The sequence below is a fragment of the Ipomoea nil genome, unplaced genomic scaffold (assembly GCF_001879475.1).
Source record: "Ipomoea nil cultivar Tokyo-kokei standard unplaced genomic scaffold, Asagao_1.1 scaffold3069, whole genome shotgun sequence".
In the NCBI taxonomy this organism is placed as follows: Eukaryota; Viridiplantae; Streptophyta; class Magnoliopsida; order Solanales; family Convolvulaceae; genus Ipomoea; species Ipomoea nil.
This window is the reverse complement of record NW_017619497.1, coordinates 5,469,930-5,483,763: the sequence shown is the minus strand read 5'-3', so window position 1 is coordinate 5,483,763 and position 13,834 is coordinate 5,469,930. Positions and strand designations below refer to the sequence as shown.

At 26.9% G+C, this 13,834-nt stretch overlaps 1 protein-coding gene across 1 annotated transcript; it reads left to right on the top strand.

Moving 5' to 3' along the window:
* Positions 1-11,562: 11,562 nt before the first annotated feature.
* Positions 11,563-12,635, top strand: LOC109164791 (ATP-dependent DNA helicase PIF1-like). The gene is made up of 2 exons (XM_019313339.1): positions 11,563-11,890; positions 11,986-12,635. Exons 1-2 carry the CDS (start codon positions 11,563-11,565, stop codon positions 12,633-12,635), a joined length of 978 nt encoding a protein of 325 aa, XP_019168884.1.
* The last annotated feature ends 1,199 nt before the right edge of the window (positions 12,636-13,834 follow it).

The following is a 13,834-nucleotide window of genomic DNA, read 5'->3' as shown; positions in this document are numbered from 1 at the left end:
TCAATGTGCTGGGTTCCCCTCTCCTACTAATCCAAAAAAAAAAAAAAAATCACACTTTTAGACTATCAAATGTTTATTATTATGAAATTTAGTCTCTAATTATAAACTTTAGTCAACATGATCCTCAATTGTTTTTTCAATTTTATCATCATGTTGTACGTAAATTTAGGTCCTCATGGTATAAATAATCAATTTACTACTTCAATTTTTTGAAATAAAAGTTGATATAATTAAATTACTTATGGACTAAATTGATTATTTTACACAATGAAGGACTAGATTTACAACATAATAAAACGTACAATTACTAACCATATTATTATTATTTTTTTTAAAAAAAAAAAAAAACGATGGAGGCAACCTAAGCTAGTCAAGTTGAATTGGCCAAAAAATTCACTTGATAATCACAAAGTTTTAAATTTGACTCCCTCTTTTTGGTTTATGTCAATATTTTTTAAGAGCAGTTGAACTTGAACTAATTATTAATTTGAGTTTATGATTTGTGTTAAAGATCCTGAATTGAATTTAGTCTTTTTAATAATTGCTTCACATCTTGGTGTATTTGAATGCACGTTTTTGTATCTTTCAGTGCACATTTTTAAAGATCGTAGGTAGCGATTTTTTTTTTTTTTTTAAAGAACAATTGATCTTGGATGAATCAATGGCTGAGATTTATCCACATTTTTTACCCCACACACACACGAAGATGGTGCAACTTTAAATTAGAAGGTAACATATAGAGTTAATTATATTTTTGGCCCTAAATTTATATGTGACAGTTTACTTTTATTCTTTTTTTATCCCTACATTTACATTTGGTCCTATTATTATTGTAGCATGATCGTTTTTGGTCTTCAGCCAACAAAATTGTTGGAATATTATTAAATACAAAGATATTTCGATCATTTTTATATAGTGTAAGTTAATCCCGCTATATTTTTATGTTTATTTTTTTTTTGAAAAAAAAAAATCTTAATTGAAGACCGAAATGTCTTTATATTTAATGACACTAAAATTGTTTTGTTACGTTGATAGAGAACTAAAAATGATAATGTCGAAATAATATTATGATCAAATATGAATCTTCTGATAAAAAAGACTAAACGTGTACTATCATATATAAATTTAGGACTAAAAATGTAATAAAATATTTTATTGATAAAATTAAAATAACACATAGAATCTTACTTTAAATTCTAAAATATTCTTCCCAAAAAGATTGAATTCACAATCCTAAGGGCCCCTTACATCCGACCTGACAGAACATCTAAAAGAATGTAAATCATTGTAACGCAGTTGAACACAAAAGCTAAACCTTTTGCTTACTGCGCATAAAAAGCTCCTTCACTTTGAGAGGTTACTTCCACATATCGCTGGTGAGACTCGATCTCTGACCATTCTTTTCAAACTTCACCCTCTAAAGCTATAACCAAACTGAAATGCATGTCTTTTTATCCTTAGCTGTATCCTCTTGTCGTTTGGAACCTCCAATCCATCTCGACACTCCTAAGAAATGCAAAATATCTAACTCCTCTCGACCCACCTATGATTTCATTTTAGGACCAAAGTGTTTAGAATAACACTAACAACCACGTTACCATTATATTATACATTTTAGTGGCGCTGTTTGGTAATAGTTGTTAGTTGTTAATTGATTGAGTTAATTAAATGGTGTAATTAGTTGATAACATTAACTGATTGTAGAAATGTGTTTGGTAAATTAGATATTAGTTGATAGCTATTTGGTATAATTTTTTTTTTCTCAAAAAGCTAATTGAAAAAATTGTTTTGAACGATTTTTTGAATTTTAGCATTTTAAAATTACAAAAAGTTAATTAACTAAATATTTATATTAATTTTTAAACAAGTTAAACAATTAATAGTGATTAAATAAGTCAACCCAACAAGATAGTGGCAAATGAGCTCTTTTTGTGGGGGAAGATTTTGGGATAACCCGGATTCAATTTCCACAAGTGACGATTCCTTTTTAGACCAGCTTTTGACCTACATGATTAAACACACAGAGAAAGACTCGGACCACGTTGTGATTTACATTAAAAAAAAAAAAAAGTGATTAAATAAGCAGGACCAGTCTTTCCCAATCATATATGGCCTAAAGTGGCACTGCTACGACTGATGTAGATCCAGTTAGTCTTCTTTCAATTATTTAAAAAGGCTGCTTTTACTTTATCAAAGCAAAATCACATGAATCTTATCAATACATTATACATGTTGCTTCACTTATGGCACGTATGTTGCGTAATAAAGATATACCGGAGTATCTTTTAATATATTATTATCTTGATTTTAATCTACGGACGCTTGACGATGATGTATGTTTTTCCATTTCTTTTAGGTGATTAAGAAAATTTTGTAGTATTTATTTATAGAGTTTAAAAGATAACTCTTATTCTGATCTTGTATAATAGCACACATACAAAAGTCGTAATTAGACTTTGTAGTTGCATTACATACAGTTTGCTTACCAACTGCTACATTTTAATGCATATGTACGAACCAATTTATCTAATATCCACATCATATCAAGTCAAGAATTAAGAATTTTTTTGACCGAACGGAATTAGCTCAATGATTCGGTAGTATTTAAGAGAAATACTAATGTTAATCGGGATTGGGAGAAGAATCAAGAATTTTAATTCCTTGTTAAAAATTAATTTTTGAGACTAAAATTTAATTAAAAATAATACTTATTAAACTTTAAACATCGAAATTAATTAAATTGTTGACTTAATCAAACCAGTAAAAAGAAAAACTTTAATACTCTCCAAAAGACTATTATCAAACACTTTAAATGCAGCGAACCATTAAACAAGAAAAACTTTTAAAACTCTCCAAAAGACTAATATCGAACACTCTACATGCAGTGATATGATTTCTTTTATTGTATTTTATATATATATATATATATATATATATATATATATATATATATATATATATATATATATATATATATATATGCAATTATTTTTACAAACAAAATAAATGTATGGTAAATTTAATGGTGTCTCGAGTGTGTTTTAATCTTGTTGAAATTATATTATGGCATTGTTTTGTAAAATAGTTAGCTTATCAGTCAGTTTTGGCTTATTGGCCACTATTAATTGTTTAACTTGGTTAAAAAATCAGTATAAGTGTTTAGTTAATTAACTTTTTGTAATTTTAAAATGCTAAAATTCAAAAAATTGTTCAAAACAACTTTTTCAATTAGCTTTTTGAGAAAAGAAATTATACCAAACAGTTATCACCTAATAGCTAATTTATCAAACATCTTTCTACAATCAGCTAATGTTATCAACTAGTCATACTCTCTAATTAACCCAATCAGCTAATAGGTAATGGCTATCGGCTAACAATCATTTACCAAACATGACCTCTTTTATACTATTAACTATTAAGTATTAATAATAAAGTGCATGATACAACTTTACTAAACATACAACACCATTACATATTTACATACAACAATATAATATTAAAGCATAAAACAATATAAATTCCAGTAAATGTATATGTTGGATGTGTTTCTTTGAAAAATGCAACTTGTATTAAATTGCATGCTATTTGACATGATTAAACTAAGTGTTATAATCTGTTATATTTATTAAACATTTATAAATTGGTCAAATATGCTAAAAATTATTTAGATGAAAAATAAGTTTAACAAATTTAATGAAAGTAGGATTTCCTTTTCATTTGGTATATAAAAGGGAGAAATGAGTCAAATGACATAAATATATAAACAATCCTCGTATTATATGTTAGGCTACAATAATAAACAAACTAAATGAGAAAGCAAATATTTTCAAAAAAAAAAAAATGAGAAAGCAAATAAAGTCAGTGTCGGCGGGTTTCATTTCGGAAGTTGGTACAACTACCACATATATACTCTCCAGTCAAATTAATCAAATTATTAATTTAATAATCACAATATTTCATTAAGAATAATTTATTAATTATTATTTTTTGTTTAAACTGATCAATTATAAACACAGAATATAAGTTACTCAGAATAAATGGAAAAACTCTTCAACAGATCGATGACCTTGTATAAAAAATATAATAATATATAAATACAAACATATAATTTTTCTAGAATGCTGTCTTGTCAAAAAGTCAGTCCTCTAGAATGCTATGTCAATGCTCCCGTTTCATTTTTATATGCATATAATTTGGGTTGATTAATAAAATTTGACTGTATTAATTAAATTTAATGTTTATTGCATTTAGTTTCATATTAGTAAATAATATTAATATTTTTTTGAAATTATACTGAAAATTTTATTAAATATAAAAAATAACATTTAAAATTTTAAAAATGTTAAAGAAAAATAAGCAAAGACTGAGAAGGTTGTTTCACCAACAAATCCAAAATATATATATAGTTTTTTAGTCTCATAACTATTATATGTTAGTTTCACATTTTGATCTTTAAATATTATTTTTGTCAAATTTTGTACAAAGATTTTATTTTTTATGTCACACTTATGGCATCTCCAACTCATTATATTATTCAGTAACAAAGCAAATATTCTCAGTATATTATAACGTCAAATTTTATTCATCTTCAACCATTTTATACCATATTCATATATTAAAATAAGTTGTATTATAACAATTTAATTTTTTTTATTTTAATTAATTTAATATAACAATATTATTTTGATGTAAATAATAGTTTAGAACAACTTAATGTTATTTGATTAAAATAATTTTATTCCACAATAATAATTAATTTCACATATTTTGAAAAAAAATATTGAAGTTATGCTCTTATGTATTTTAATTTTTTTATTGATCTATATTGTTATGTTTAATATTGGTTTCATTTTAAACATCTTGAAATGTTATAATTTGTTTTTAATAAAACAAGAATACAAAAGCAAGTGAAAAGGAAACCAACGGAAAAAAAAAAAAAAGTAAAAATTAGGAGTATGTGTAGTCGAACATTTTTTCTATTTTATATTATTTGTTTTATGTTTAGACCAGAATACTTGTTTAATAACACTCATTTTTTTAAATTTATCTTTTAAACTAACATTATACAATTAATATAAGTTTAATTCTGAATGATTTTTAGACCTTATATTTAAAATATTTTGGATATGTTTGGTTTAAATAAAATAAATATAATCTTTTCTTTTAAGTTTAATATATGTAAGATTTTTACATTTGATATTAAAATCAAATTCTTATCCGTATATAACATAACTAAAAATATATCTGAACCAATAACCTATTAAGTTAACCTAAATTTTAGTTTAGATAATATTAATATTTTGTGAGCTAATATTTAAAATATTTTTGAATATGTTCATTTGAATGACATGTATATATAAAAGTCTTACTTTCAAGTTTAATATATGTGAAATTTCAATATCCGATATCCGCATCAAACTTTTATTACGATATAACATAACTAAAACCATCCAAACCAATAATCTATTGAGTTCAATAATCAAAATCTAAAACTTAATTAGTGTAGAGTTCAAATTTAATTTTGATAATGTGAATAATATGTAACTTTAAGCGTAAGCAAATAAATTATGTGTATATAAGTAAATGCAAGTAGAAAAGATATAAGATACTAATAGTAAAATAAGATGATAATGAATGCAATGTAATCATAGTAATGAATAAATATGTAAAAAGATAATGATAAGAATGTGGTTATAGTGATATATAGTCAACTAGATAATAGATGATTTGTTTTCCATTTAAAAAATCTATATCTATATATCTATATATATATATAAAAGTAAAATCCTCCTATTCCATTTTCCCGCCCAAACTTTTGTAGTCAAATTAATTAAATATATTTTATATTTTATTGGTCAAATACTTAATAAAGCTTATTTGGTAAGCAAATGAAAAATGGAAATTTAGTAATATCAATATTATGAATTAATTAGGAATAAGATTAATTAGGAATATTAATATAATGAATTGATTAGGAATATCAATATAATGAATTGATTAGGGTAATACCTTAAATAAATAAATACACTTTCTTTTTGAAAATTTTTACAAATTTATAATTCTCAGATTTTTCACCTATAAATACAGTGAGTTGATGACTACAAAAATTATAAGTCTTCATTTTATATTGCATCCCTTTTTTCCCACTAGGTCTTCAGACTTGATCATTCAGTTTAGCAGCGTTTTGAAATTAACGGTAGGTTTAACATCCAAGTAGTTTGATTTGATTAGATACAATACGTTTTTCATGGTTGTATTGTCCAAATTTAATACTTTTTTCAACGAAAAGCTATTCATATCATATGCCTAGATTATGATTTATTCTGAATATTTCTACGGTTACTCCAAGTCCATTTCATATATTGATTTTTTTGCTTTTATTGAAGTTTCATTATCATTTATGAAAGACAGCCTCATGTGAATCTCGCTTTGAGTGGTGCCTACTCCTGCCCGTTTAAAGGGATGTTGAGTGCTGACTCCTCTAATCTCTCTCTTTATTTTTTTGCGATATTGTTATTGGTCAAGAATTTAAAGTGTCACACAATAAAATGTGTAACTCATGGGTGATTGGAGAATGAGGAGTGGTTAAGTTTCTGTTGTAATATACATGACAAGAAATAGCAGGAATCGTCTTTAATACACCAATTGACTATTATTATATTCTTGTTAGTTCTTTGCGTTGATTATTGAAGTAATCGGACTTCTGAAGTTTTGATTTATATTCTATATTAATTAATAAAAACAAATCCTCCTTTACAAGTTCCCGCATAAACAATTAATAATAATATGAAAAAATGAAAAATAATGGAAGGAAGCCGTACGCCCAAACAATTAATAATAATATTGGGAAGAAAATTAATAATAATATGGAAATATGGAAAATAATGGAAGGAAATATTAGTCATGTGAATGTTTTCTATACTCTGAAAAATGGAAAAGAATCATTAAGCAGTATAAGGAAAATAATCATTAAGATATTTTACTATTAATCTTTTACGGAAGATTTTGCATAAAAAATAGAATAGAATTGATTATTAATAATTTAGCCTTAATTTACTATTAATCTTTAAAAAAAAAAATTCTGCCTAAAAAAATGTAATAGACTCAGTTATTAATAATTTAGCTTTATTTTACTATATTAATCTTTAAGAAAAATTCTGCGTAAGAAAATGTAATAGAATCAATTATTAATAATTTATCTTTATTTTACTATTAATCTTTAAGGAAGATTTTGTTAAAAAAAATAAAATAGAATCTATATCTATCTATATATCTATATATCTATATCTATATATATCTATATATCTATATATATATATATATATATAAAACTAAAATCCTCCTAGCCAAGTTTTCCCCCCAAAACTTAGGGACATTTTTATAATATCATCTATTATATACAATTAGTATTTAATATTGAATTTAATACATATAATACTAATAATGATTTTAACCGTGAATATTATGTATGGTAACAACACGGATTGCGAATGAATATTATGTATGATATTGTAAATGTACTAATTGGTAATCAATTTATAGTAATGTAATAATAAAAATATTCTTTCCAATAATAATCAATTTATACTGAGTAGTTTTTTTTTGAATGCCTTATACTGAGTAGTTTAATTTGTCTAATTATTGGCTTAATTACCATATATAAAAACAGTCTATTAAAAGATGTGAAATGGCGTAATACTATTTTATGTATACACTAATCTGGATCATTATTTGATTAATTACAATTAATTCTTTAATATCTTATTTCTTAATATTATTATAGCACAATAATTTTAATAATATGTAGATTTTTTTTTTCTTTTTTGTGGACGGCCTAATAAAAGGTTATTAAATGGTTTAATCTCTATATATATTAAAGCAAAACATTCCCGCCCAACCGGAACGGCGACATTTTGACAAAGCCGAAAAATTTAATGCTTTTGCGTAAAATACCGTGTAAAATGAATCGGTTACCAAGGAATTTCAAAAAAAAAAAATAGAAATAAATCTGGAAAATCGAAGCGTTGCATACTTAGTTACAAATTTGAAGTTATTGAAACCTAATAGAACACATCCTTTATGAAAAGTCTTATTGTTTCAAAAAGTGATTGTTCCAAAGCTTGCCTCTTCATTGTTCTATAAAAATCCTGAATAAATTCAACCTCTATATAAAGAGGTCGAATCAGGTAAACATAAATCACTTCATACTGCGAAGAAGTAAAGTTCTGTAGAAAGAAATTTGCCGTTTCAATATGTTCCTGTGAAGCAAATCAGTCCACTGCACACCAAAAGAAGATGTGAAGGTTTTGATTAGATGTTAGAGGATGCGAAATGAGTAGTAAAGAATGCTTATTGCATAATGAGGAGGTAAATTCAATCTTTATTTTTTTTTCTATCCACTGTAATTGTTTTATAATCTGATGACACATTCCACATTGAAGAATCAACATCATGCTGATGCTTTAAATACAATTGCATGTATACATATAATACAAATTGCAGGATAGAGCATCAGATTGTAGATTAAAGCTTCCTTTTTTCCCCTTCTTAGGTAATATTATCTCCCATGGTAATACTATTAACCTTTCATTTAAAGATTATATGACCTATTATCTATTAGGAGTTATAAAGCAGCTAATTATTTGCTCCTATATGAAAGGATACTTTATAAGTAATATTCTGCATTTTTAAGTGTTTTTGCAGGTCATATTGATTCTGAAAAAATAATTTTTAAAATGATGATTTTCAATTTTTTACACTGCAAAAGTAGGTGATATCAGGAATATTGTTTTGGTGCATTTTTTTGCTTTTAAGTGTTTTGCAAGTAGATATAAAAGAAGCAGATTGAAGTAATTTAATTTTTAACCCAACAAAAAGAATAAACAGGTCTAACCACATGTATTACATTATTTTTTTCTTGCAAAATATACATATCTGTATATTTTGAAGGAAATGTCATTATCTTCCATTTTTTTGAAAAAAAAAAGTGAATAAGATTTTAGTGTAAACAACATACACAGACAAAAGTAGGTCACATTTAGCAGGCTCAAATAGCTCAAATATCACAGTTTCTACTTTTGTTATAGGCTCAATAAAAATTTGAATAGTCAAATAGCTCAAATATCACAGCTATACCATAGTTTTCAGTATTAGACTACTAAAATCATCCTTTGCTTATTCTGTAGTAAAACAAAGTACTTATAATTGGATATAGCAGCTGCAAATTATTCCTTATTTGCAGGGACAATGTGTAAGCAGTATTCTTGGTTATCACTAGCCCTATTTCATATGACTGTCTGTTAGTCCCTTGGAGTTATTCTGAATTAATAGGTGTTCCAGCTATCTCACTGTTTGAAAAGTATCAACAGGTAAAGCTAAATATTAAGTGTACTACATCTTATAATTTAGTTATGTTTTATTATTGACATTTTTTATATTTTTTTTATAGGTTGATAATGACATTCCTCCAGAATGTGAAAGTCTGGTATGTCAATGATTTTTAGGGTTTCAGTAAAAAAGGATCAAATGGTTGGGCCTACGGCAGCTTATAATGTGAGAGGGTTCTAAGGGATGAAGCCTTGATGTCTGCCTACTGTTCAAACCTCAATGATAACCAAGACAAGGATCTTATATCTAGAATGATTGAAGAAGATGATGAAGGAACTGAAGATTCTGCAGAGGTAACTAAGCTTGGATATGCTACTTTAATTGTTGCATATACAAAACATCTTTTAAAATAATATATGAAAATTGATTGCTCTAAATACCTATGGTTTCAGGAAGGCTCCCAAGGTGATGAGGTAGATAGTCCAGTTACAGCTACTCAGCATACTAACAAGATTATCTTAAGAAATTTATAAATGCCCATGTGAAAGTAGAAAAAAATTGAGATTGGTTTGTGTGTGATGAACAAAGTTTACTATCTTTGTTTTTTATGGCCTTTTGGACTATTCAATTGGTACCAAACGAATAAAAAAAATCAAGCTAAACAGGTTTGTATAAATCAAATCATAGTTGTAGAGTTTATTAAAATGTTCTGCACAAAACTTTGTCAACAATAGAATTCAGAAAATGTTATAAAAATGTTAAGGAATAAAACTTTGGATAAAACACAGAATGATGCACCCTACACACAGAATGAGTTAGGATGGTTAAAAACCTTGGTCATGAGTGGATAAACACTGGCAGATTTTATCCACAAAAAAAAAATAAAAAATTGGCAGATTTTAACACTTATATCTAAAAAACTATGCAGATACATAAAAAAAAAAACTAAAATCAATAGAAACATCAAAATTTCATTTTCATCATATGCTTGCAAATTAAAATGAAATCATCGCTGTATAGATAGGCTTGAAAACAAAAAGATGTCTCACATGATCAACATTCATATGTAATCAGCGTATACTTAGCTTTTTCGTAGGAAGATTCAATCCATGCAGATGCTGTCAGTGTCTTAGCTTTGAAGTAGGTAAACAGCCTTGAACTTTCAGATCTGTTCTTTTAAAGCCTAATAAAATAAAATTAGCCGGCAATTAAGAGTGCACACCCAGGATTTGTTGTTGAACTCAGGTTTAGATCTCCGGTCTGGTGTACAAAATACCAAATTGTATAATCCAGAAAAGAACACAGAATCGGTGTAGAAAACTGAAATTAGGGTACACACTCGGTGCGATTTGTTCATAAGTATAGAGAAACTGAGAAAAACACCATAAGAACTCGAGTCTATCTGCTGAGAAAGATTCAAGGTTTCAACGATTACCCCCGATGAATTTAGCTATGGAATTGGTGAAAATAGAGCAGAATTCAAGACAATTCTAGAGAGAGAGAGTTGTAGAAATTCCCCGGAGAAAAGAACAAGGATCGGGGAAGCGTGGCAATGGTCCGGGTAGCAATATGGTAAGGGTAGGGTCGTTCGGGCCATGTTTGTTGGGCTTTTATTTGGTCCAAGTTAATTTGGATATTCAGCAGGCCTGGATTAGTATAATTGAATTACTAATATATATTCTAATTCTATTATAATATAACATTATTAAGTATAGTATGTGTTTAGCTATAAATTGTATTTTATATTATTGTTATATTATTAAGACATTATATATTTAAATAAATATTTTATGTTCATAATCATTGCAGACAATTTGGAGAATGCTTCTTTGATAAATAATTCAAGTCAATTTTCACACGAAGTTTATCCCTTGAACAAATACTGAAGACAATCCTTAGAAGATTGTTCTGCTAATTTGGATACACTAAGTAGTACTATAACTAACGATAAACATTTTTATATATTTTAAATTTATTATAAATACGCAGAAGGTATATATATATATATATATATATATATATATATATATATATATATATATATATATATATATATATAGTTCCCATGCGATATATTTATATTATAATAATATAATTTATTATTAACATTTGTTTATTTAATATCATTATGAACAACTAATGAAGGTAACTAAAAACAATTTTGAAAGTCAATAGATTCTTATTAGTTTTATTTTGAGAATGCACAAACATTGCTTTGAAGCGTTAGATTAAACCATGCGGGATTTGTTGCGTTTTGTGGACCCTAATAGTGAAATGAAGACGTTTGGTGGTAAAACAGTTGTTCTGGGTGGAGATTTCCGCCAAATTCTTCCTGTAGTTCCAAAAGGTACACGGCAAGACATTGTTTCTTCCGCCATAAATTCATCATATCTATGGGATAGTTGCAAAGTTTTAAGGTTGACTAAAAACCTCAAAACAAGTTCGGTACACAACGGTGCCGGCAGGCATTACAAGAGTTTGCTAACTGGATTGCCAATATCGGCGATGGAAAGCTGGGTGGGCGGAATGACGGATTCACAGAGGTTGAAATACCTAATCACATGTTAGTATCATCCGGGGGGGACGGCATTAAAGCAATTGTGGAAAGTACATTTCTAATGTTTGCAAATGGAAACACTGACCCCGAGCATCTGATAGGTCGTGCTATACTAGCACCAACGCTCGACGTGGTCAACGCAGTTAATGAATATATGACTGAGTTGCATAATGCCGAAAGCAGGTCATACTATAGTTCAGACGCAGTATGCAAAGCCGACGGCGATAATGGTATACTTGGAGATGTACACACACCGGAATTTCTGAACAGCATTCGCGTGTCGGCTCTACCAAATCATACACTGAATTTGAAAACCGGCTCACCAGTAATGTTAATGAGAAAAATTGACCATTCTCTTGGGTTGTGCAATGGAACTCGGTTGATAATCACAAAGTTAGCAGACCATGTTATTGAAGGCGAGCTTCTCATTAGTCCCAACAAAGGTACAAAAGTGTTAATCCCCCGAATGTCAATGTCACCCTCGGATCCAAGATTGCCGTTCAAGTTTCAACGAAGGCAATTCCCATTGATGCTTTCATATGCAATGACCATAAACAAAAGTCAAGGCCAAACGTTGACTCATGTAGGTTTAATACTAAAGAAACCGGTTTTTGTACACGGTCAGTTGTACGTAGCTGCATCTCGGGTTAATAATCAAGACGGTCTCAAAATATTGATTGTAAAAGACTCAAGTTCAACTACTACATCAACCACTAATGTTGTATATCATGAAGTTTTCAATAATTTGTAATTTTGTAATGTATTCTTTTTATATTACCATTGCAACTATTTGTAACATACCATTTTCATACGTTTTTTGTTGTATTCCCAAATATATCACACAAATTTTAACATAAAATACACACAATTAAAAATGTTTAAATAACATCCCGTGCATCGCACGGGTCAAATACTAGTTAGTATTATATGCATATGTATAGACGTATACTAGCTTCAAAAAAGGAATATATGTATAGTAATTTGTCTAATTATTGACTTAATTACCAAATATAAAAACAACCTATTAATTACCATATGAATAATAATAACTGTATAATTTTTAGTGTAATCTATATCTATATATTAAAGGAAACGGAATTTACTGATTAATTAATACTAACAATAATCACTAAAAATAGATTTGTAGTAAAATAGGGAAAAAAAACCTTAATCCACTAAAAACTGAAAATATAAATGGAATTTACTGATTATTACTAATAATAATAATCAGTAAAATAAGAAAATAAAAAAGGAGTCTTAATTCAATGAAAATGAAAAAAAAAAAAACAGAAGATTGAAAAAAAAAGGATAACAGTAAAAAAAATCCTACCAAAAATTAGAAAAAAAAAATCTTAATTCATCAAAAATAGAAAAGGAAACAGAATTTACTAATTAATTAATACTAATAATAATCAGTAAAAAGGTTAGCAATAAAATAGAAAAATAAAAAAATCCTTAATTCACTAAAAATCGATATTGTATACTATTATTAAAAATATATAAAATCATCATTTCTTACTTTCCCGCCCAAACAATAAAAAAGGAGAAAAATTACCAATTAATAATATTAATAATAATTAGTAAAAAAGTTCGTAGTAAAATAGAATAAAAAAACCTTAATTCACAAAAAATTGAAAAGGAAACGAAATTCACTAATTAATTAATACTAACAATAATCAGTAAAAAAAATTGTAGTAAACTAAAAAAATAAAAAAGGATTCTTAATTCACTAAAAATAGAAATATAAATAGAATTTACTAATTATTACTAATAATAATCAGTAAAATAGGAAAATAAGAAAAGGAGTCTTGATTGAATGAAAATGAAAAAAAAAAAAAACACGGAAGGTTGTGAAAAAAAAAAAGAAGTCATAATAAGGATAACAGTCAAAAAAAAAAAGAAAAAAGAAGAAGAAAATCCTGCCAAAAATTAGAATTCACTAAAAAAAGA